At 51.7% G+C, this 25000-nt stretch overlaps 1 protein-coding gene across 6 annotated transcripts in view; it reads left to right on the forward strand.

The window, feature by feature from the left end:
- Nucleotides 1–25000, forward strand: part of afdna (afadin, adherens junction formation factor a) — a 102721-nt gene that overhangs the window by 55131 nt on the left and 22590 nt on the right. For 3 of the 6 annotated variants that reach the window (XM_036549551.1, XM_036549555.1, XM_036549552.1), the window contains 13 exons: nucleotides 1–11; nucleotides 3013–3082; nucleotides 3370–3464; nucleotides 4105–4166; nucleotides 5293–5498; nucleotides 7765–7785; nucleotides 9097–9242; nucleotides 9841–9935; nucleotides 10301–10566; nucleotides 11030–11173; nucleotides 11923–12121; nucleotides 12441–12544; nucleotides 14191–14271. The exon at nucleotides 1–11 is cut by the window's left edge and continues 249 nt beyond it. In XM_036549551.1, the coding sequence (XP_036405444.1) occupies nucleotides 1–11; nucleotides 3013–3082; nucleotides 3370–3464; nucleotides 4105–4166; nucleotides 5293–5498; nucleotides 7765–7785; nucleotides 9097–9242; nucleotides 9841–9935; nucleotides 10301–10566; nucleotides 11030–11173; nucleotides 11923–12121; nucleotides 12441–12544; nucleotides 14191–14271 (1500 nt within the window). The remainder of the gene's footprint in view (nucleotides 12–3012; nucleotides 3083–3369; nucleotides 3465–4104; nucleotides 4167–5292; nucleotides 5499–7764; nucleotides 7786–9096; nucleotides 9243–9840; nucleotides 9936–10300; nucleotides 10567–11029; nucleotides 11174–11922; nucleotides 12122–12440; nucleotides 12545–14190; nucleotides 14272–25000) is intronic. The other 3 variants (XM_036549553.1, XM_036549554.1, XM_036549556.1) reach the window with 1 other exon arrangement.

Consider the following 25000-nt stretch of genomic DNA (forward strand, 5'->3'; position numbering starts at 1 on the left):
CACAAGTCGGGGTAGGTGGGACTGGGGTCCTGGCAGTGTTAGGCGGAAATGTGATTCAACAAGAAATCTACGCTGATGCTTCTCACCCTGCCTGCTGTTAACTTTTCAAACAGGAATTGTGCCCTTTATTTATGCCTTTTTGGCCGTCTAGTGGTAGCACAAAGGTACTGCAGCTTCTGTGAGGGAGCCACTCGCTCTTTTAGGGACACTAAAGGCCCAAGGCAGCCCACAGCTCTGCTCAGTTGACTCTCAAACTGAACGTTTCCCAGCGCTCAAGTAGAGACAGCGGGGAAGGGAAATGGAGGCTCGCCATAATCAAGACCCTGACATCCAAAGTCGTTAGCAGCAGGATAACTCTCTCATCCAGGGGTCGGAGTTAACCGCACACAGCCAGAGCGCAGTGATAAGCTTATGGTAAATCTCATTACGGACGGCGGCGGCGTTGGCTGACAAACCAGCCAGGTGCTTCCTGTTTGCTAGCAGGATCACCTTGCTGGCTGGATTACAAAGATGTGAGAAGACCTTGTTCCAGAGAAGAAGCTTGTTTGCTTGGCTGTGGTTTGTATAGTAGCCGTATAAAGAGAATTGATGAGAAACTGTGGCCCTTCCTGTCTGTAGGCCTCACTGTTGTTTACAGTGTAAGAATTATTAGACGGATGAGAAGAACATTGAGTCGTGGGCTGCTCATACATAGCTCTCTGGTCAGCCTGACCTCTTGCACCGACGGCTTTTCTCACTCAGTATTTGACCTCCCTAAACTCTTTCCCAGAATCACGCTCTTTGTTTAATAACACAGCTGTAATGCCCTTCCATGTTCGCCAATGCGGGATTTTCCCTTTCTGAACCGGCCCTTCGTCGCGCTTAGCTGTAAATGCCCACCCCAGAGCGGGCGCATCGCTCTGTCATGCCTGATTGCACAGGGGGGAGGGGCGGGGGGGGGTTTGGATCAAACCTCCTTCGGCGCGCATCCCGATCGGGGCAGTGGTAATTTACGAGGGCGGGCGGGGGCGCGGAGTGAGAGAGACAGAGAGGGGGAGAGAGGGGTTATGGGAGGCTGGCGGGGTGGGGCGGGGCAGGCCGGTGGCTGTGTAATCTGCTCAGCGCGTTTTGGTGTGCGCTGTGTCATTGCGGGGGCCAGCAGACGGCAGGCAGGCGGGGCTCAGAGTGCAGCCAGCTCCACAGATGCTGCCGCTCCGGCTCCGGCTCCGGCTCCGCTCAGCCTCAGGACCACGGCAGCGGCACGGGGAGCGCAGGCTCGGTGAGTGAATGCGGCGTCTGCTGCAGGCTGACCCCAGATCAGCGCGGGGGATTTGCCCGCGGCAAACGTCAGTGGCAGGTGGTGCTCTGAGGTTGACCCGGGATCTGTGTGGGGGATCTGTCTGGGAGCACGCCTGCCACTGGTGTTCGCTGCAGAGTGACCCTAGGTCTTTTTTTTGCGGGATCACTCTGGGAGCACTGTCTGCTGCAGACTGACCCCAGATCTGTACGGGGATCTGTCTGGGAGCACCGATTCCTACTGGCTTTTGCTGCAGAGTGGCCCCAGGTCTGGTTGGCTAGAGTGGTCTTGGAGCAGCACCTGCTCCTGATGCTTGCTGTAGGGTGACCCCATATCTGTGGCGGCACTTTGTGATGGTTCTGAGCAGCACAGTTGGAAGCAGCACAGTGATGTGGATCTCGCTCACATCCCAGTAATTAGGTTTATGTTTGCAGAGGCTCCAGCAGGGGTTTGGTTAAAAGGTCGAATGCTGCTAAATGTGTGCTGATTGCTGTAATTTTAGGAGTGTTAGTTTAGCTCAGTCAAACTATTTGGATGTGCGGTTCATTTGTGTCTGTGTCTGGTAAAAATCCTTAATCCAGACAAAATGCCGTGCCCTGATGTTGAAGGGGATTACGCACACAGCTCTCACACACACACACACACTCTGATCTTTCTGCATATTCCTCTACATCTCATGCAAAACTCGCCACTTTCCCCGCTGCTTGGATGGGCGCTGTGCATGCAGGTTACCATGAAAGCCATTGGCTGGAGCTACATAAAGAACAACATCCATTGGCTAATATGTGCAAACAGGAGGTGAGCCAAAGACATTTACATAAGATGACCTGAGCGTTGATTTAATAGGTCAGTTTTTAAGTCGGTTTTGAATGCATTGGTTATGTAAGAGCTTTCTTTGAGGGCTGTGTTTTGGGATACAGATTGCTTACGCTTCGGGTCTGTCTGCATCTCAAATCTCTCGCCGCAATAAAAGTGGGCTCCTTGCCTCATGTATTAAACATCTTACTTTCGCCAGAAAACCCTCCACAGAGGAATGACCTGTCCGCTTTAGGTCCAGCTTTCCAGGCCAGTAAATATATAACCGAAACCCGAAAGCCTTTTCACCTGGCAAGCCCTGACCTTTGCCTCTCCAATAAATCTGTGCCCTCCTTTCTAGATGAATAGCGTAGAGACTGCGCTGCATAGGGTCAGTCCATCTCTGGCTGTTTTTACGAAGCAGCAGTAAGCTTAGAGTCGTGCCCTGTCATGATCGCTGTGCGTTTGCGCCTGTAAGCACAGTCCTACTCAAAGGCAGCTTTGAAAAGCGTGGATGAGCTCTGTGAGTTAACGGCTGGAATGGGAGGAATGGGATGTCTTGCCACACAGTACATTAGTTTTGGCTCTTAATTTGGCTAGCAAAATACAGCAGCGAGTAGAAAACAGCTGTCCTAAAACAGTACGCTGCTGTACATCTCCGATCCCGTCATCGCATACTGCCATTAACTTTGTTTGCTAGATTAGATTAAAACGCCCGTCCGGTGTGTATATTTAGAATGGCTGAGTCGTCCTCGGCTGTGTGGGGTGATTGCCGGACATTCCATTGATAATTCGGTGAAGCTATAGCCTGCGCGCATGGGCATGACAGTGTGTGGATTATGATGATGCTCCACACAGACCAGCTGCAGTGGCTCTCCCTGTCCGTGCCATCCACCTCTCCAGATCCTCGTTCTAGCTGTCTCTCTCTTTCTGCCGCACAGGAGCGTTCCCGAAACGACCTTTGACCTTCACGGAGACATCCACAGCGGAACAGCCCTCCCCACAAGCAAGGTAAGCCCACCCTCTCTGGATCTGCCGTGCTGCGGCTCCTGATGGTATGCGTGCTGGGTCTGGGTCAGTTCCTATTCCGTAGTGTAGTCTCGCAGAGCGGGTTTCGGAAAGTGGCTGACTTTTGGCTGTCGTGCTGATGTTTTCAGACTTAGTCTGAATCGATCCATCTGTGGTTGTGTGGTTGTGTATGTGTGTGTGTCTGTGTGCGCGCGTGTGCGCGTGTGCGTGTGTGTGTAATTGAATGTCAGGCCTCTTTGTTACGTGGTCTGTCCGTTCCCACGTTGCAGAGCTCAGGGAAGCTGGAGATGGAGCGCTCGGGTAGCCAGGCCAGCGAGAGAGGCATGGTGAAGCCCATGGTCCGTGCAGAGCAGCAGGATGGAAGGTGAGATCCGACCCCTGAGCTCTGACTCCAAGTATTAGCCAAGAAAAATGGACCATTTCTGAATGCTACCGTGTATGATTTTTTCAGACTATTACCCAACTCTAACTCTAATTCTGACCACAGGTCATCTTTCCTTCATCTGAGTTTAACATGTCACTTACCATTTAATCAGCTATCACACCTGTGCAGTGTACAGGAGTGGGGTTCCTGAGTGTTTTATTTCAGTGAGAAGTATTGAATGCAGGTATTTTTAAGAGCAGTGTGTGCTTCCAATGTGTGTTTAAAAGCATAGTGATGCCTTCCCTGCATAAACATGGCAGCCATGGCAGGCCTGTGTGTGTGTGTGTGTGTGTGTGTGTGTGTGTGTGTGTGTGTGTGTGTGTGTGTGTGTGTGGCGTTACCCGATCTGCGCTGCGTAACCTGACCCCCCCCGAGCAGTGGCTCAAAACGGGCTCCTCATGAATAATGCAGCGGCGGTGAGCCGGGGCCGAACCGCGGGGCCCCGTCCCAAGCTCAGCGCCGCCATGCTGTACCGCCGGCCCCGGGCCCTCCCGCTGGAGCGCTGCGCCTCCATCGACAGCGGCGTGGACGCCGCCTACGAGGCCTGGTTCACCCACACCCACCTCCTCTCCCCCCGCAGGTCCCAGGACAGCCTGAGCCCCGAACTGACGCTGCCGGCCAGCATCGAGTTCAGGGAGAACTGTGAGTAGAGCGCGCGCCCGCCTCTGTCCTTCCAGCTGGAGTCTGGCTCACCTTGCCGCCGGGCTCGGATACACGCTTCCCTGTTCTGTCAGCTCGGCCGAAGGAGGAGGGAGGCCGTCGCTCCAGAAGCAAACAGAAATTCCTTACAGAAAAACACTGATCAGCGGAGGAAGAGAGGATCTCTAGACAGATTCTCTCCCCCTCCATTGATCAGTGTTTTTCTGTCAGGAATTTGTTTGTTCCTTTATCATAATTTGCCAGTGCTCTCATGTCTGATAGACGATTTAAACTTTATGATACATAATCTAGGTTTGTATATGCTTTCAAAGCAGGGAGGTCTGGTTTAGTTCTTTTGCACACTGTTTGCGTAGTTATACGGGCCTGGTTGGTTCTGTCTTTTGCTGTCACTTTAAAATGGAAAGCTGGTGAGCGGCGGTGTTATCTGAGCACATAGAGGGTGTAGCTCTCTGTATATCGCAGAGGTCAGTGGATGGAAATTATTGATGTGTTGACTTCGTTCCCATCACTTTGTATATGTTTGTTCAGACAATCAGTGAACCGTGTGATGTATCGGACATTGAATGAACAGCCAGACATCCCACTCAACTTAGCCAGCGTGCAGTACTAGAGTACAACACTAGCTGGCAACGTGGAGTCTTGTTTTTGAACCAAACGGATGCAGAAGGTGCAAGATGATGATATCTGCTTTTATGACCTCCAAGCTTGCTGTGCTGGTACCTTTCATGTGAGACATGCTGGGCTGTTTTCCCCTGCGCTTCCTCTTCATTTAAGCCGTTTCGGGGGGCCTTTTATTCAGAGAACTTTCGTTTGTTGTTTCTGTGTTTTCCCCCGCCCTCTTTGTGTATTTGGAGTGGAATGAGATCATGCATTTGGCCAGTGAGCAGAACCCTTTGATTCCCATCAGAGGGCTCTTTCTCACAATGCGCTGTAAACAAGCCCCTCTGGGTCCAGGAAAAAGAGAAGGACAATGTTATCAGATGGGCCATCGCGCTGCGGTCCCGGCCGCGGGTTCTGACTCCTGCGTGAACCCGCCGGCGGTTTGTAGCGCTCCTTCTCCCCCCTTGCAGTTCAGATTAACCCACCTTGCGATCGCCCTGCCTTGCAGCCGAAGATGCCTTCCTGTCCGCCATCATCAACTACACCAACAGCTCCACGGTGCACTTCAAGCTGTCGCCCACCTACGTGCTGTACATGACCTGCCGCTACGTCATGTCCAGCCAGTACCGGCCGGACATGAGCCCCTCGGAGCGCACGCACAAGGTCATCGCCATTGTCAACAAGATGGTGAGCATGATGGAAGGAGTCATACAGGTGAGTGTCGCTCCGCCCGGCCGTCTCTCTGTCACTGTGGCCTGTGACGCGGCCCCCGAATTCCCGTTGCTTTCCCCCATGGTCCGTGCCACATTGTTAGATCCCTTCTGCTTCACCGTAATTCCTCTCTAGCACTCAAACCCAGCCTGTATGTAAAGAAACACATTCTGCAGATCTCGGATTAGGTTCGTGTTCTTTCTTTGAGGGGGCTTACAGGTTCAAACATATATTCAACTATTTTTAGACAAGCGACTTACGTTTCTAGGATAGGAATCTAAACATCAAATTAGAAATTGAAATTCAAATAACCCAGCTGGTGGTCTTCACAGTGTAGCGTGTTAATACATTTAAGACCAACTTTTAATATGTTTGAGGGAGCCTCTCTGAAAGAAGTGTAAAGGAGATGTATGTATATGAATAACTTTGACTCCTTACATTCCCTTGCCTTCTAATTACTGCATCTGCTCTGTTGTTCGATTGTTTGGGCTCGTATCCTAGCAACAACACGTTGCAGCACTGACTGTCAGTCACGGCAGAGATTGTCCACGCTTCGGTCCTTCCCGGTCCCGTTATGAAGTTGTGGCCGCTGTTTAATTTGGAGAGCAGTGCAGGCCTTGCACCACGAAGGAATTCCTGTGGCAAGGACAGCGCGATATCTTCTTAGCATAGGAACTCTTTACTGGTGATGCAGAAGCTTTGGCATATCCTACTTCTCCAGAGAGGGGGGGAAACGGAGTTTAAATTCTTTTGCTTGTGGTATTTCTGCCGCCTTTCCCGTTTGCTCAAGACAACATTAAAACTGCCCCACGTAATGCCATCTCTTCATCCTTTCCACATTCCCTCAGGCAAAGCAGTGTGTTTATTATTATAACTTAATAAGCTTCACTAAATGTGTGATCTGCCTTTGGGTTAAGTCCAGTCTGCCGCCAGGAGGTGTGTTTCAGTTGCACCTATTCACTGCCTAAATGGCAGTTTAACGAACACCAGGCTGCCAAAATTGTGTTTGTGTGTTTTGTCTTTATGTGTCCCAGTGTTTCAGGTGAGCTGTGACTAGGTCCATTTGTCCTCCATCGTTCTTTCAAACCAAAGGGCTGAAGTTCAGCGTGAAATTTGACACACTTTATCATCCAAATTGACACCGTATTTATTGTAATTCTGTATTTGTGTAGCAGAAGTCCCGGTCCCAGACATCTGCCATCCTTTGTAGCCAATATAAGTATAGAATAGAGCAAGAGAGTGTAGAGGGAAACAGATATGATATGTGTCTTTAAACCCGTGGTCTCCCCAGAGGTGACATGAGTTGACAGGGATGTATTATACATTATACATTGTAGTTCAACAAGAGGCTTTAACCTTTAGTTGGAAAGATCTCTCCCAGTATCCAGTTCCATATGTAGTTTGTGTAAAAAGATAATCATCTGTCTTTACAGGCTCAACACCAGGTTGACCAAAAAAATCACTCACACACACACACATACACCCACACACACACACACACACACACACACACACACACTCCTGGAACATGAATAAAATCTCCGTATCCGTGCAGCGCGCTCAGTGAAAGTCTGTCCTGAATGCGTCTTACCAAAATCTGGATTAAAGTCCCAAAATCCATTTAAAGGTGGTTTTAATCCTCAGCGATTTGGGAACAGCAGAAGTAAGCCTCTCTCGTCTAGCACATTGTGTTTCAGGCTGCACTATCAATTTGGAAGGATAAAATGTGGCCCGTTATTAGTTTTTTTTTTTTTCTGTAAAGGCTCGGCTGTTGTCAAATAAAATAGTGACTCTATCCGCGCAGCCCGCGGTCACTGTCCTCAAAACCTGATCGTTGTCACGTACCACCTACCCGAGACGTGACGGCGGGCACCTCGTCCGTGGACTCCCTCGCTCACCTTGGCCGTGACGCCGTGTCCCCCGTCCATTGTACCTGGACACACATCAAACACAGCGCATGCATGTAGCAGCCTGTCAGACCTCGTACTGTGGAGTTTAGGAACATACGCCGGCCTTAGCCAGGCCGTTTTGTACAGGGCAGAGTGCCCACATTCATGAGTCCAGGGAGAGCTTTCACGGGCCCTTAGAGCCAGCAGAGAGCGCAGAAGCCTGAAGAGCCAGGCACGTCACCCCCCACCAACACAGCTCCACCGTCTCAGTGTGTATCTGATGTGTGTTTACATGCCTGTGAATCTCTGTCCATGCCATAGCTGTTGACAGTCTCTTTCTCTGTCCTGTCGGATGTTGTTTCTCTGACCTATCTCTGCAGGAGAGTGCGGAAGGTGATCAGGTAGGATCCCCGCCGCCGGGAAGGCCTCTGTCCCGGCTCGGTCCGCTTTGCTCAGTTTTCCATGCTTCTTTTCCATAACCGAACAACCAAACCAAAACCAAACCAAAGCCAAACACTCAAATCGCTCCTCAAACGGCTGGACTTCAAAGAGTACATAACCCTCATTCTGCAACTTGGAACATGCAGTACTAAAAACAAAACCAAACAACAACAAAAAATCTCTCTCTAATTGTTGCAACATTTAATTATGGCATCCCATGTGACTTCTGCTTACTGCACTTCAGTGTGTGGATGAGAGACAACCCCGAGTTCTTTTGCTTTTTTAATTTTTTTCAGTTGTTTTCAGTTTTTTTTTTTTTTTTTCCCCTCAATCGTGTCTGTGGTTATGTCGTTCTTTTGGATGCGTTTTGTGGCCGAAGGGGGGTGTTGTCGTTGCCGGGATAGACCAGCACGGAGTACACAGGGGCCAGCTTGGCGGTGAGAGAGAGAGAGAGCTGGAGCTTGTGTATCCGTTCTTCATGTTGTTGCATTGGGACATTAACACACAGCAACCAGACACTGCTCTCAAACGCCCTCCCTCCCCTCCCCAAATCACAACGGACCAATCTCAGACAGATTTGTCCAATTGGTTCAGATACATATAAACGGCACAGTGCTCAAATATTGTGCGTTTTAAATTGCCCAACAGGAAGCGGCAGAAGGCTGAACTGGATCAGCGGGTTTCACACTAATGACCTGCATGTCAGTGCTTTAAAAGCAGGCATGGCCTGTGCAGACCTAGCTGCTGTGAACGGGTGCATGTGCCATTGGCCCTGTATATTACATTATCAGATGCTGTACCCTTTTATATAAGACATTAATAGATTATTTGTTTATCCCGAGCCAGCTTAAATTTTTAATTGTATACAGCAGGACATATTAAATGAAAGAATTTGGGTTTAGGGTGCAACAGCAGTGCCCCACCTGGGAATCCAACCTGAAGCTTATGGGTCGGGATCCCTGCTCCTTACCTGTACAGCACACTGCTGCCCATTGGGTGTCCTGTGCAGCTGATGTGCCGTCCTGCACTGGCCAGCCCTCTTTGAGCTGAGCTCCTCCTGCTGACCCCCCACAGAAGCTGTGACAGTCGGCCTGGGGCGGGCGGGGTCCGGGACGCCGTGTCTGGTTGGTGACGGGGCGGGGGCGGGGTGGACGGGCGCTGGAGTCTATCCCTGAAGTGCTGCTGCTGACTGTGAGTCCCCCGTGGCTCCGCTCGACCCCCTCCCGCCCCGCTGACACCCCCTCCTCTCCTGTCCCGCTGGTCTCTTGCAGAAGCAGAAGAACATCGCCGGGGCCCTGGCCTTCTGGATGGCCAACGCCTCCGAGCTGCTCAACTTCATCAAGCAGGACAAGGACCTGAGCCGCATCACGCTGGACGCCCAAGATGTGCTGGCTCACCTGGTGCAGATGGCCTTCAAGTGAGTCGCCCTCCCTCACTGAGCCCTGAGGATATTAGTAATCAAGTTCGTTTAATGAGTCATTCATATATAAACACAGAAATACGGTGTAGTACTGTCATATGTACATGCTGACAGCATGTTACTTTTACAGTATGTCTGTATACCTTCAGTACAGATGTAGTGGGTGTACGTGTCTGTGTGTGTGTGTTTGTATGAACTGATTTTATTTCTAATTTTTTGTTTTTTTACAAAAGTGGAATTTTGTGCGTGAAAGCTGAAAGCTCCTTCAGGAGTCTTCCTAAAGTTTTGGCCTTGTTCTTATTCCTCACAGAAAGCCTCAGGCTCCAACTTTTTTTGTTGAACTTTTTTTTATTGTTTTGTTGAAAACGGGGAGGGAGAAAACCTTGCGATTTTAACATCTCGCTGGCTCCTAAAGCCCCGAGGTCCCTCTGGCTGGGAGGGGCTGCTGGAATGGCCAGCTGAAACGACCAGAGCTTTGCTTCCGCCAGGCGATGAGGGCGGGACCTGACCCAACGGGGAAGGGGAAGCGTGTGTGTCTGTGTGCATGCCAGTGTAAGTGTGATTGAGTCAGCACTCGCTTGCCTCCTCTCCGCAGGTACCTTGTGCACTGCCTGCAGTCTGATCTCAATAACTACATGCCCGCCTTCCTGGAAGACCCCGAGGAACAGAACCCACAGAGACCCAAAATAGGTGATCTATTCACGTAGCACACTTCACCAGTACTGGATGTTATGAACAGAACATGTAAGATACAAATAACTGACAACGATTTGTCTTGGCTTGAAGTGAGTTGTCTGTTAGAAGCAGTTTATAATGTGTTTGTCCAGAGAGCCCCCATGTGGCAGATGTAATGTACTACAGCTGCTTCTCTCCATGCTTTACAGCATAATGCATGTGGCAGTTAGAGGGAAAAGACAGCCAGATGATACACTGAGCTGCATTACACCCTGGGTGTAGCCCAGACCGTGAGGAAAGCACGCAGTCCCTGGCAGTGTGATTTATGCTCCAGTTCACATCCTGAGTAAGTGTCTCTCTCTGCCCCCCCCCCCAAACAGAGGACGTGCTGCACACCCTGACCGGCGCCATGTCTCTGCTGCGCCGTTGCCGTGTCAACGCCGCCCTCACCATCCAGCTCTTCTCGCAGCTCTTCCACTTCATCAACATGTGGCTCTTCAACAAGCTGGTGACGGAGGCCGACTCGGGGCTCTGCTCGCACTACTGGGGGGCCATCCTGCGGCAGCAGCTCAGCCACATCGAGGCCTGGGCCGAGAAGCAGGGCCTGGAGCTGGCCGCGGACTGCCACCTGAGCCGCATCGTCCAGGTGAGGCTGCCCTCCCCGTGTGCCTGCTCCTCTCTCTCTCCGTGCACCTGCTGCTCTCTCTCGCTCTCTCTCCCTGCTGCCCTTTCTCTCTCTGTGTTGACCTCTCTCTCTCTCTCTCTCTCTCTCTCTCTCTCTCTCTCTCTCTCTCTCTCTGTCTGTCTGCTGCTCCTTCTCTCTTTGTGTCGACCTCTCTCTTTCTGCCTGCTGCTCTTTGCCTGTATGCTGCTCTCTGTCTCTTACCATGTGCTTTTTAGGTTTTCTTTTCACTGGGTTCCTCTTTCAATGGATAATTATAGTTATATGGTTAGTGATACATATTTTTTAGGCCTCAGACCCTTAGGGGTCTTTAATTTGTATGTCCACATCCTCACCACCTCATCGTTTCGCTTTATGTGAGTTTTGTGAGGACGCTCGATGGTAGAATCCTGAGTGGTGATAAAGCCGTGTGACTGGTGTTTTCCAGGCGACCACGCTGCTGACCATGGACAAGTACTCTATGCAGGACGTCCCCAACATCCACAACACCTGCTTCAAGCTCAACTCCCTTCAGCTGAACGCACTGATGACCAATTACCACTGTGCCCCCGATGAGCCCTACATTCCCCCCGTGAGTGTGCGCCCCCGCCCCTCTGTCCCCCAGGTCGGCACCAGGCTCCTTCCTCTTGCAGGTGTTCCCCATGTCACAGACGCAGCCCTGCACTCTCCATCAGTGCATTTGCTCACTGTTGGTCTGTGTTTCACGAGTAGTCTATGACAGGACATGCTGTATAACACGGGAGCCCTGGGAATTAGCTTGTTGACTGAATTGGATGTTGAACAGACGGAATTTAAATGTTCAGCTTGACTGGCGCTTACTCTCAGTTGTTCTGTCCTATGTACAAAGACTGCCTTTGGAAATAAGGTCACATGTATTGGATTTAGAGGGTGTTTCTGCTTTCTGCTTCCTTAGTGGGATACTGTATGCTGAGGTTTTGATTGATGGATAGACTGATGCTTTGGCAGTTCGTGGCCCTCCTGAACAGAGCACTACATGAATCAAATGCATTAGTGTAGCCAAATAAATCGGCACCGACATGGGCTGATTGGTCTGTTGTCCGTATGTCATTACAGCCACAGAGAGCCCTGTTTTACACTGATCCTCTGGAGATCTGGCTATGTTCCTTTAAGACTCTTGACTATAAATTCAGGTAAATTCTGAAAGTGGAAACAGTTGCTAATCAGAGCAGTACCACGGTTTAACCTTTGAGTCTTACGAAAGAGAAAGCTGGCAGGAGCCTGAATAAAGACTGAGGGGAATTGGTGTCTGCTCAGCTGAGCGGCGAGTCTGACCCTGTGAGCCCTCCCTCCCTCCCGCAGGAGCTGATCGACCACGTGGTGGCGGTGGCGGAGAACACGGCGGACGAGCTGGCGCGCAGCGACGGGCGGGAGGTGCAGCTGGAGGAGGACCCCGACCTGCAGCTGCCCTTCCTGCTGCCCGAGGACGGCTACTCCTGCGACGTGGTGCGCAACATTCCCAACGGCTTCCAGGAGTTCCTGGAGCCGCTCTGCCAGAGAGGTGCGTCGGGAAAACGGTCCCGTAACGTTCGTATAACGTTTACGGCAGGGGTAATCCGGGAGTCAGTGAGGACAGTAGCTGAGGTTAGCCGCGTTCACTCTGACGTGTTGTCAGTGGAATGCGGTCGGTGTGGACTCACTGCAGTCACACACAGATAAGGGTTTGTGTGCTCTTTGTCGCTGCCTCTGTGTTTGTGACGAGCAGCGGACACGCCTCTGTGTGTGTATGTGTGTGAGCTGCCTGGAAGAGCAGTGCTGCTGTTGTGTCCCACGCTGCAGCGCAGAGAGTAAGAGCTGTTCCTTTCCCCCCCCCCCCCCAGGGTTCTGCCGGCTGACCCCTCACCCCCGCTCCCCGGGCACCTGGACCATCTACTTCGAAGGAGCCGACTGCGACAATCACTTCTCCGCCGACAGCGCAGACATGGTAACGACCCCCTCCCCCGCTCTCTACTACAGCCGAGTGAGTAGCAGATAATCTCAGCGGAGATCGGCAAGCGTACGACGGCAATAGTAAAGCCACATTGTCAGGGTTTTCATTTTTTTTAAATGATTTAAGTGCTTGTAATTACTCCTCGGCCTGCATCGCGGGACCCTCTGCCAAGCTCCTGCTCACTTTCAATCAACACCAGTCAGACCGCAGAGGGCAATTAGTGACCAGAGCGGTATGCAATAGCAGTAAATGATACCCTTCTCCTCGCCCTAATCACAGGGAAAAGCCCCCCCCAAATTGCTCCGCTTCCGATATAATTGCCTTGTTTTCCCCGGGGATTTTTTTTTGTTGTTGTTTTTTGTTCTTTTCCCCCGCTTTCATTAATCCAGAAACAACCAAACAGGGGGCGGGCAGTCGGTTTTGTAGCAGGGGGACCCAGCGGGTCCGCGTCGTCTCGGTGCCGCAGGTTTCCACTTTAACGGGCCTCTGGTTCCGAGCCATCGGCGCCGGGCTCGCATTCCCGCCTCGTTCTCGAGCACGGAGGCAGCAGCGCACGACTAATTGGCAACCTGGAATCAGCCCTAATCGCCGGTTACCGAGGGGGAAAACAGGCAGCTCAGGAGCGTGGAGCCGGATGCAGAGCCGCAGGGCCGTTTGATCCGCGGCTGGTGCAGGCGTCGCCCTGCACGGCTCCCTGGCACCACCCCGCCGTCATCTCCCAGCAGCGGGCTGTTATTGAGGCGAGCCCCTTTCAAAGGAAGTGGTGTAATCCTTTAAGATCCGTGTCTCGTTCTCCCAGCTGAACTCCCCCCCGCCCCTCCCCTGTGTCTGGAGCAGCCTCTGGGAAAAACACCAGGTACTTTGGGGGAATTTAGGAAAAGAGCATCAAAGTCAATTACCCTCTTTGGAGGGGTTCTGTATGTGTAATTTTACTTCCAGAGAAATAACATCCAGCTCGGTAAATTCGGTGTGTCACTGTGTCACACCCTTGATTTGTGTTTTCGGTTGTGTCATTCAGGTGGCATTCAGAAAGACTGGTTCCCCTCCGTGTCGAGGGGCAGAATTGTTTTCCCTGCCCTGGCGTTCTCTGGTTCCTCCAGGTCTCCTCCCATATTCGCCCAGAACTTTCTGAGCAATGTGGGAGAACGGCATAGCTCTGAAAATGAGGACCATTTGTCTCGCTGCAGCGGGTTCAGCCTCGGTGCCTTTGGCAGGCGCGGCGCTTTTGTGGAGGAGCTGTCGCAATGTGCAGCTCTGTGGGAACGTGCCGTCGTTTCTCTCTCTCTCTCTCTCTCTCTCTCTCTCTCTCTCTCTCTCGCAGGCAGGCCTCTTAAATGGGCCCATTGAGCGGCTCTGGAGCCGCACCATGTGGCTTTCATTCTTGACGTCCCTCCAGCATCCGCCGTTTGCTGTGGTCGCCTCCGAGCTGGGCGAATGACAGCCCGCTCCGCGCCTCTCTCCCCCGCTCCCCTCCTCCGCCGCCTCATTTTCCGAGAGGCACGGCCCAGGGAGGAGAGCTCTGAGGAGCGCGGAGGAGCCCCCCGAAAACGCTGCAGTCCCGAAAACGCTCGCTCGCCTTCGCTCGGCCAGTCCGTCCCCCCCGTACCTTTCCTAACGCCGCTCGCCTCCTGTCTCCCCAGCCAATGCGGAAGGAGCCGGAAGTCGTGACCGTCACGCTGAAGAAGCACAATGGCATGGGTCTCAGCATCGTGGCCGCCAAGGTAAGGCTGCCCTCTTCCTCCTTTCTTTTATTGTTATTATTCCCAGGTCTCTCGGCGGGGGGCTGTGGCTTCCTGAGGAGGAAGCACGTGCTGCGTGCAGGCAAGAGAGGCGCACAGAACATTCCAGAAAGATCCGGCTCTGCCTTTAAAAGACCGTGTGTACTCGAGTATACTCTGCTTGTAAGGTTCGAGTGCTTGTGGTGCTCATGTTGAAGGTTCACTCTGTGCCTCTGGTACAGAGTGGGGTTTGTCCTTAATCGTACAGCACACACTGAGTGTCAGAGTGATTGCAGTGCTCTCCGTCCAGACCAGAGTTTCTCATACTGCGGACGACCTGTCAAAAATGTTCATTTTTAGCGTTGTATGCCATTGTTTGGCTCGTCTTTTGATGTGGATCAGTTACATTGCTTATGTGGTAGCATTCGTCTAGTCTGGGAAGAGGAGAAAAAAAGGGGGAAAAGAGCCTTATTTGCATTGCGTTCTCACTTCAGATTTCACGCTGCGACAGCGTGTGGTGAGTAAGAGACGTGTGAATCCGGGCGTGGTGCTCTCGCTCATAAAGACCCACCGGAGTCGTTTTGATTGGTGGAGCCCACATCCTCTCCTCCACCTGGAAAGCGGCTCTCTTCCCCCCCAGAACCAGGCGCCATTATCTGTGGTCTCCTCAAACAAATGTTGTTTTTGGAACAACTCACTCTTTGACTTTTGTAACAACAGTTTGTCTGTACAGCAAACATTCAAATTGGAATTCAAATCCGGGCTGTGTAAGCAAATTCATGATCCTGGTTGAGGGTTTTTCCTTGTCTGGGTCCTGTGCATAGCAGAGGAGAACTGTGCCTTAAAGTGATGACATTTTTTCCCCAGCAATTTGTTGCATGTTCTTTTGTCTGGGAAGTTTGACAAAGATCATAGTGAACTACCAGAAAGTTTACCCCTCCGTCCTCAGTTACCCGTTGTCCATCTGAGTGTAAAGTGCTACAATGGCGTGTGTGTGTGTGGCATTCTGAAAGCGGGATGGTGCCGGATGGTACTGTGTTGTTTAGCAGGCGCGGTGGTAAATGGATGTTGGGGTTGACGCCACCCTGGTGGCCGCCTGACCCTTGCTCAGCGCAGGCCACCTGTAGCCAGACCGTTTCGGGACTCGCCTGAGCCTGTCCCCGCGGTCAGCGGCCGCCTCCTCTCGCCCCGTTATGAGATCCAGATGCACGGGAGGCGCGGGGGCGAGCAGGGGTGGGGGGTGGGGAGCTGCACGGACTGTTTATTTTCAAAGCCAAATCCTCGAGTTTAAGTAGGCGGGGGCCACATCCCCCCCCCCCGTTTTTACAACTTCTATTTTCAAACAGAGGCAGAGAGAGAGAGTGTGTGTGTGTGTGTGTAAAGGGGGGAGGAGAGAGGAGGTGGAGGAGGGGAGAGGGAGGGAAGGGAGGGAGAGCAGAAGGGAGGGGAGAATGAGTGAGAAGTTGTGTGTGTGTGAGAGAGAGAGAGGGAGAGAGAGGGAGTAATTATAGGTTTGCTTAGTGCACGGTGCACACAGCTGGGAAGAGCTCAGAAAGTTAACCCGAAGTGTGGCGTAGCTGCGTGGGTCTAGCGTGGCCGGGCCGGTTACGTAACAGTCTGGATATGGCGTGTCCTGCTCCGGCTGCTGGTATTTGCCATGCAGAGTCCTAGCATGTAGCAGCGGAGCGCGCTCTCTCTGCCTCCCTCCGTCAGCGCCGCGGAGCCCGGGACCGCCCGCTCTCCCTCTCTCTTCTCCCCCGTCTGTTTTTCCTTTCTGTGATTGCGCCTTTCCTTCCGCGCGCTCGGGGTCCGCGATTCGCCGCACATAGCCAGCTGTCCCGGCCAGCGAGACCTCAGTCCCCGCTGCGCGCTGAAGCCGGCACTATGTGGTTCTCGGTCGTCGGGAGGAAGGACCAGTCGGTAAGGCCACCCTGTTTCTCTGTTTATGTTTCGGTCAGGATGTGTTTGGCGGGGTGGGTGGGGGGCAGTGCTGGCGGGACGGTGGGGTGTTGGGGTGTTTGGGGGGGGCAGAGCTGTCATTCCACGCAGGAAGGGGACTCGTTCAGACAGGCAGACGAGCTTCCCATACCATTCATTCACCCCTCTGTGCAGCTGCAGCTGCTGTTAGTAGTTTGCCTTCACTTTGCTTCTCTGTCTCCTCAGTTGTTTGTTGTATTTCTTGAGAAACTTTTTTTTCTGGAGGGGTGTGTGTCTTTGGAAGTGGAAAGTGCTGCTGACTGCCACAGCAGTGACGTGGATCCGAGCGTGCCAGACACACAGAGTGTGTGAGGCCCGCTGTCTCCGTCCCGCTCGAACGTTACAGCGTTCGGCGGGGCGTCTGAGGCGGCACAGCTGGATTACAGGGTTAATGATTGCACTTCGAGGTGAAAAGGCTTAGTGGCTCTCTCGCAGGACAGCCCAGCCAGCGGCAGTGTGTCACAATGATCTGAAACACTGAAGGGGACAGTAGCGTCCCGGCCCCTGAAGTAGGGTAGGTCACGCCCAGTTATGGTGTGGACTTCTTTGGTAAGTCCTAGGTACCATGTGGACAGGAAAAGTCAGGCTCATGTACAGTGTGGACAGGTTAGATCGAGCCCAGCTAAAACATGGACTTGTTAGAGCAGGCCCAGTTATGGTGTGGACTTGTTAGATCAGGCCCAGTTATGGTGTGGACTTGTTAGATCAGGCCCAGTTATGGTGTGGACTTGTAAGTCCCAGGTACCGTGTGGGTAGCAGCTCAGCCCGTATAGACCCGGCTCGTGCAGGGACCAGCGTGGGACTGTGACTGTGACTGTGTGTAAACTTTTCCAGCAGGGCAGCCCTGCCTTGCAGGTGGAAGAGCTGGGGAAATCCTGAGCCATTCAGGCAGCAGCTGAGAGCGGCTGTGCTCTCATTGTTCAGCATTTCCCCTGAGGATCCTGAAGGATTCCTCGCTCCGCTCTCTGGAATGTTTTGTGGGCTAAAAGAGACTTCATTCTCTTTCTTTAAAAGTGATCAAAGCCATCACATCTTTGTTATATTTCTTCTGCTTCTAGTTCAGCCCGAGAGAGTACTGGTTTTATCTAATTATCAAAGCTCAACTGACAGACGTCGACCACCCATTACTCACTCACACACACACACATGCACACACACACATGCACACACACACACGCACGTGCACAGTTTTCTCACTCACACATCATCAGGTGGGGTGAGATCTTTTGCTTCATCAGATTTCTCAGATTTTAATTAAATGACAACTTTTCCGAGTTGTGCCCTGCCGTCTGCATTTGTGTGAACATCCTCTCAGTCCTGCAGAATTGAAACGGAAGCTGTACATTTTTCAGACTTAGAACTGTCTTTTTGAAACTTTTAACAGTAAAAGGAATCTGATCAAGAAGCACAGCATGAACAAGCCTGAATTTGTCAGTGTACTTCAGTTCTAAAAAACAGGTTTTTGCAGTCAGCAACTCAGCTGGATTGCTTAGAAAACCATCATCTGATGAGAAAATGTCATCTCTTACTTAACCGCAGAGGGGGTTGTGGGTCAAAGGCGTGTATGATGAAATATGAATATTGAATTCAATTTTCTGGTTCAATAAGAATCTGGTTATGGAAATAAGAAATTGATTTTCAAAAAAAAAAAATAAAACTGCACATTAGCAAGATCCACCAATATTACATGGCAGCGTTTTGCAACCGTTGCTGTAAAATTCCAATATACAGAAAAATGAGGGACGTCTATCCAAGGGTCCTGATATTGGCACAAAGCCAGTAGTGGGTTAACTGCCCCGTGTTTGTGTGCTGGTGCTGAACGGAGCGCTGTAACCCACGAGCCTGTGAGCGTTTGTTCAGCACAAAGAGCCCAGTCTCTGCAGCCTGCCGCTGCAACAATAGGAGGATATGCTTCCATCTGAGTGCGGTGGGTTTCCGGAATGCTCCGTGAGGCGGGGTCATGAGCTCAGGGAGGGGGTCACATCCGCAGCGCAAATGGCGGCCTGCCGGAGAGAGCGGGGGAGTGGGAACCAGGACTCCAGACCACCTGAACAGGACCAAAGCGCCGTCGTGGCCTGTCAGTCACAAGCCGCTTCACCTCTCTGAGCTGTGCTGTCTCTGCCCCGTTGACACATCTGATTGGTACTGGTCCTCAGCTTTGCTGTGAATAAGGGACAAATAAGATCTTCTCAACTGCTTTTTCCGGAAACGCTTATTTGACTTAATCAAATACGTCTGCATGCAGGTAAAGTACTGCACCTTAATCAGGCATAACAGCGCACATCATTCAGATCACTTGTCTAGCGCAAGTCTTGTGTTGTCTTAAAGCAGACTTGTGTGGACAGAGTCTCATTTTAATATCGGCGTGAGCACTTCTGCGCAGTGTAGCAGGGACGGTTGAAGATTTCGTCTTTTGACAGCTTTGAGCGCGCTGCATCTGTGAAGCCAGTGTGCCGCGTTCAGACGGCAGAATGGCCTTTGACAGCTGCTCAGATTGTCCAAATAGAGCTGTTTGAGACTGTCAGGTCGGATTTGTCACAACAGTTGCATTTCTGACATAGCGTTCATTCCTGATTTGACTCTCCAAAGGCAGAGAAAATACAGGAAGTTTCGGTGGGTGAATGAGACGTCTTTTTTCGAGAAGAATTGGCAAGCATACTTTCCAGTCCGTCACATGGTCATTGATAAATGCGTATGAAATCAATCTTATCTGCTTAGATAAAGTGAACATAGCATTTCTTTTACACACATACTTAATGGTGTTCTAAGGGGTGTGTCCTTATTGTTTAAAAATGACAAGGCCTCCCACCGTGTCAGATTACGGTGGCCAAACTCTCACATCCAGTGAAAGATGACTTGCTAATCTCTCAGTGTGTCTGGCTGGATGTTTTGAGGCCTATTTAACGTGTAGCACATCTGTGTTGAATTACAAGCCTCCAAAGGGCCTTTTGCACTGTCCTGCAAACTACTGTATTTATGGCTTTGCCAGACCTGTGGCTGTGTGTGTGTGTGTGTGTGTATGTGTGTATGTGTGTGTGTGTGTGTTCGTTCACTCCCCCTGCCTCTTAATTTGGAGCTCATCGCTGTAGGATCAGAGAGGCCAACCTGACATGTAGGCAGACAGAAAGAGAGAGTCAGGATCAGAAGAACGGAGAGTGAGAGAGACCACGCCCCCCCGACCCCTCCTTTCCCAGAACACCCCTCTCCCAGCGGTAGCAGACGGGGGTGTCGGTGGCTCAGCGCCCCTCGCCGTCTCCGGGTTTTGACAGGCACATTGATTTATTTAACACAGAGCCACATGAAGGCCGCCGCCGTCTGCAGAGCCGGCCCAGCCAGACGGGTTTGTTTGGGCTCGGCACAGGGGCCTCCTGACGCGGAGCCGCTCACCACCGAGACAGAGAAAACACACTGAACATATTACCAACCCGGGAACATGTGGCAGGGGACTGCTGCAGTTTCAGTGAAGCTCACTAGCTCCAGCTCGATACTGGAAGTTAGGGGTTATTGTTAGAGAGCCCTTAGGAGCAATACAGTGCCGAGAGAATAGAAAAGACACCACAATGGGGTCTCCTGTGTGCCATTAGTTAACACTCACTTTGTTCAAGTGCACCTAATATTGGATTTCGACGGTAATGATTCTTTAATGTATTCCCAGCTTGGCGTGGATCACAGAAACTCGCACATCTCTGTAGCGCTGGCCCTGCTGCCTGTCTAAAGCCCTGCAGGTGTGTTACCGCGGCCGTGGAAACGACTTGATGGCGTCACTGCTCACACGGCTCGGTCGTAGTGTGAAATCACAGGAGCAGGAAGTGAGCCGCGTGTGGGAGTGCGTTGCGCCGTATTCCAGAGCCCGCTCTATTGTTCAGCCTCAAAGCGCGGGAGCAGAAGGCGGCTCCCGATAGCCCACCCCGCTGTCCATCCTCAGGGTCTAACCGCGCTGAAGGCCGAGACTCCGAGAGGCCGGAGCCGACGTAAGGGCCGCGGAATGGGGCGGTGCCGCGGCGCATTCGGCGGCAGGGTCTCCGGCCCCTTGCCTCGGCTTTCCTGTATTTGCGGGGCTAGGTTACAGAGCGCTTCCGCCTGCAGGAAGCGGCGAGGCGGGGCCGGTGTTTGTTACAGCGCTTAGGGGCCTGCACGCCAGGCTCCACACTGCCACTGCTGCTGCAGCTGGGACGCCTCCCGCTCAGCGGGGCCGCCTTTCCGAGTCTCTCCAGTTCGCCCAGAGGATTCCGGCCGCCAACAGCAGCAACAACAACAAAAAAAATGATTCATGTTTTAAAGACGGTTGTCTCAGAATCAAAAGGAATGATGCAATGTTTTGTGTGTGGTTGCGGGATTGTTTGGAGTCTGTCTCTGATATTGGGTGGAGTCCGCGAGTGATAGAGAGCAGTCTGACCGGTTTCCTTCTCTGTTTTGGCTGAATCTTTGGCTCATGAAGTCATAGGGATTTATTTGTCAGAGCAGCGTTGGCTACAAACCCGCCTTGCATTGCTACACCACACCCTCGTATCAGAGTGTGTTTTTTTTATTTTTGAAGTTTATTCACGGTAGCTGATAACCTTGACAAAACATTTCGTAAGAAGTGAAAGGGTGTGTAGATGGGCCGTGGTAGACTGCTGAAGGCTTGGCTGTCTTCTGCTGCTCATTCCTGAGCCCATATGTCTGTTTAGCCGGCTGATAAATGAGGAGGTGTGAATGCCCTCTCTTAGCTTTGGGGGCACGGTGTGAACACGCTTCGTTCTATGAGGGGTCAAAGGAAAGGAGTGAGCACGGCGCTGCCTGCTGTAGAGGCTCACTGTAAAGGCCTGTGTGCATCCAGCTGCCTACTTCCAGCAGGACTTATCAGACATCTGTAAATACAAGTTAATATATCAGTCCTACTGTTCTGGAATGTTCCTGTTGTTCTTCCCATGCAAACTTAAGTTCCGTCAGTACTGTGTGGTCAGATATGAAATGCCTGTCCTGAACAATATGACAGATGCTAATCTTTCCTGATAAGCTGGCAGACCATGAGAACTCTGTTCATCTAGCCAATGACTCCTGACTGACAAAGGGCTTTACGACACGTTTTCTGGAAGGCCTTGGCCGAGTCCCTCTCCTGGGCCAAACAAATGTGGTCCAGTTCAGCTGTGGTTAAGTGGCGTCAGCATGCAGGAGAGCTCAGGGCCTCCTTTCCTGGAGTCAGGATCCTCTGTTCCCTTCACTTTCGGGCACGTGCACTATTCCAGGGCGTTAGGGTAGACGTGCGAAGGGCGTGCACAGCCTGAAGCAGCCCTCCTGCTGTCGCTCACACCTCCCCCCTCCCCCACCCCACCCCACCCCCCGCCTGGCTCTAATCACAGGTGTGAAACGCGCCACGCTCCCACAGGCCTTTGCTCCCTCACCTCCGCAACCCCCCCATCATCACACCTGCCATCCACTGACAACCTGATAATTAACCAAGCAGCACTCCTCTGCAGCGGCTGGTGCTTGTTGTGGGGTGTGGACTCTTTTGTGGGGGGGGGGGGCAGTAAGGTGGTGAGAGATGTGCCTGCTTCATGCAGGGACCTCAGGGTTTAAGCGTTCACAGCATTTAGACTGGCTTCACAAGTGTGGCAGCGGCTACCTACTGTTCCTCCCACCCTCACCCCCTGTCTTTCACACTAAAAAAGGACAGTGTGTATAGAGTATAATTAATAACAAAATAGAATTGAATAGAAATTTTAGATTGTAGAAATAAGATTAGATTTAAAAAAAACAGTAAGAAGTAAGAATATTTGCCACTCCCAGAATTCTCCTCTGCTCATTTGCTCAGCCCATCCCCACGTCGTCACCGCCCATCCCCCCTCCTGTGGAGCGTACAGTAAAAGGCCTTGAAGGGCCATGAAAACAGTAGCAATTAGTGAGCTTGTTAACATGTATTTGTGTTTTATTAGCAGCATTTAAGAGCCCTGGCTTTTTCATGTGCAGTGCCAGAAACGCATGGCTTTTACTACCTGTTCTATTTTTTCCCCTGCCTCTGGGTGCCAGCCGTTAAAGTAGCAGCTCCTAACGCACGTGTGCGGGGTGTTTTCGAGTGTGTCACAGCGCCATGGAAACGGGTCAGGCGTGAGATTACGGGAGGTGCAACGCTTGGGTTTCGCTCCTGCTTCTCCGCGGGGAGTGTCGCATGTGAGGAGGAGCCGTGCTGCAGTATCTGCTCCGATAGCTAATCTCATCTCCAGCTACAGTGGTGCCGTCTGTAGCCTCTCCAGCGCGCTCTGCTCACGGAGTTTGTGGCCACTGTCGGCGTCCTGTTTGATATGGGAATGATGGGAGCTTTGAAAGCAAGGCCGGTGATGTCACAGTATCAGAGTAATGTTGTCTCTGTCTCTAGCTCTTTCTCTCTCTCACACACACACACACACACACACACACACACACACACAGACACACACACACACACACCGCAGTTTCAGCTACGCTATTCCCCCCTCAGATGCCTCTCGGCTCAGCGACGTTTCGCTGGCCGGGCGGGCATTTCTCGCCCCCCCACCCCCGTGTAACCGTAGCCGTTTTCCTCTTGGCTGCCCCCACGGAAGGCAGTGACTGGGCCCATTGTGCCCCGGCCTCCGGGTTTGGGCACCTGGCTGCGGCGGGGCCGTGGAATGCTCCCCCCGGCTCAGGTTACGCCCCCCCCCCCCCCCCCCAGGAGGGCGGGCAGGTGCTGCTCTCCGCACAGGTGTCACGCAGTGCCAGTGAGAGAGCGGCCGTATCTGCAGCGCCTCGCGCACCGTCCAGAGGCGGACAGTCAGTCAGAGCGTGGTAGGTCCCCCGTCAGGGTTACACGTCTCTTTCTGTCTCTGCAAACGCCCCTCTCCTCCTTTCTCTCTCTTTATGCTGTCTGTATTCCTCTCTCTGTACCCTGGCAGAGTCAGCTGACTGAGAGGTGTTCGCAGTTCAGGGACAGGGGTTTTGTACTGCGTTCATAGTCACCTTAGTGTTTATTTGTCCTATTGTATCTTTCAGTTGTGAGTGAATTGAGGGCTAAAAGGCATATTATTTACAATCCTACAAAAAGTTTCGCTAAGTTGAAGCAAGTTCACTGGTCATCTTCTGTGGCTGCTTTCTTTTTTTAAGTAATTTTAGACATTACAAATTTGGACTTATTACATTCATTTACATAATTTTCATCTAGGTATTCTGCTGTTGGTAAGACAGTTTACAGTTACAGGGTTATTTAGATACCAGTGTGCCTGAAATGTTGAGAGAGCTCGTTTATCTTTAATCGATCAGTGCATTGCCGTGGAAAATTACCACCTACTCTGCCCCAGTGTCTTATTAAGCATTGCTTTTGCTGGATGTCTGCTATCGATTTGCCTCGCGATGTCTCGATCTGAGAGGCAAATGTGCCTCTCAGAGCTGTCTGGTTTGATTGAGTAGTGACACCCTGGTGGGTTTCTGTTACCCGCTCCTCCTGCATTTGGGTGTGTTTGTGTGCTTTGTGTTTGTGTGTCCTTGTGAAAATCATCTACTTTGCAGTGAACTGTTTGTTAACTGTTTGTTAACGTGTCACCATGTTTTTTTGTCATAATTGCAGTTTCGGATCATTTCTCGGTAATTTTAGAAACTACTGGAAACTTAGAAGCTACAGGTTTTTTTACCGTGTAAAGCTGTATGCTTTTCATGAAAAAACGAGCACTGCGTCAACGGGCTAATATATTGAATAATTCGTCTGTACACGGAATAAGGTGGGTGCACCTGGCAGCAGTGGAGGAGCTTTGTGTGTGTGTGTGTGTGTGTGTGTGTGTGTGTGTGTGTGTGTGTGTGTGTGTGTGTGTGTGTGTGTTCTGGTGGTGTAGGGACAGTGGTGCTGCACTGCAGGGCTCAGGACAGAGAGCGCTCTTTCTCAGGCGGATTGGATTACTGCCTCAGCTCCTCTGTCTGAACCTTCAATGGGCTTTCAGAATCTCCCAGTCCTTCCTCGTGCTGTCTCTCTGTCCCTCCTTCTGCTGGAGTTTCAGTGATGGTAGATTCAGGGCTGTAAGCTGTTATTTTTTCCACACCTGTGTTTAGTACACTTATTCTACAGGTTTGGAGAGGACAGGTATTTCCTTTCCTTCCAACAGTATGTGCAACCTAAACAACTAAAGACACACTGAGAATATATTGGCTGTGCTTAACTCCAGCAATATTGTAATATTGTCATTCTTTCAGGAAGATGACATCATTGACATAGGAATTTCATAGAAGCGAATTGTGTGAGACAGCATGTATCTATCTGAACCCCCACAGCCCCCCTCCATCTCGTGTGGAAATTCTCAGCAGGCCCCGGCGCACTACCTCAAACAACCCAGTCCGCGCGCACCGAGCCGCTCGCGTGAGAGGACAAGTCAGGAAGCTCGCACAAGTTTCACACTCTAATCCGGCCAATCCAGGCTCTCCGTTTTTCAGGTTTCATCGGTTGTAGGGATAAAGTCCAGCTGGAGTCGGGAACAAACAAACCCCCCCCCCCACGGCTGGCATGCAACCCGCATGTGAGCGAGCGCGGTGCTGGGGGGTCAACAGTGCAGTGTGTCTTTCATATCAGTTCAGAGAGCAGATTAGCTTAGTTTCAGGATTTGCCGAGATCAAGGACCAGAAGATTGGGGTTTTTGGATCTACAGAGGCCCGTGGTATTGGGTATTAGCGCTGAGCTTTTGCAGCAGATCAGTGGAGAGAAGCACTAGGCTGAGGGCTCCTCTGATGGTGGAATGTGTTTACCGTGGAGCCGCGCTCACCCACGTCGCTCCGCACT

The sequence above is a fragment of the Megalops cyprinoides genome, chromosome 17 (genome assembly GCF_013368585.1).
Source record: "Megalops cyprinoides isolate fMegCyp1 chromosome 17, fMegCyp1.pri, whole genome shotgun sequence".
NCBI classification, from domain to species: Eukaryota; Metazoa; Chordata; class Actinopteri; order Elopiformes; family Megalopidae; genus Megalops; species Megalops cyprinoides.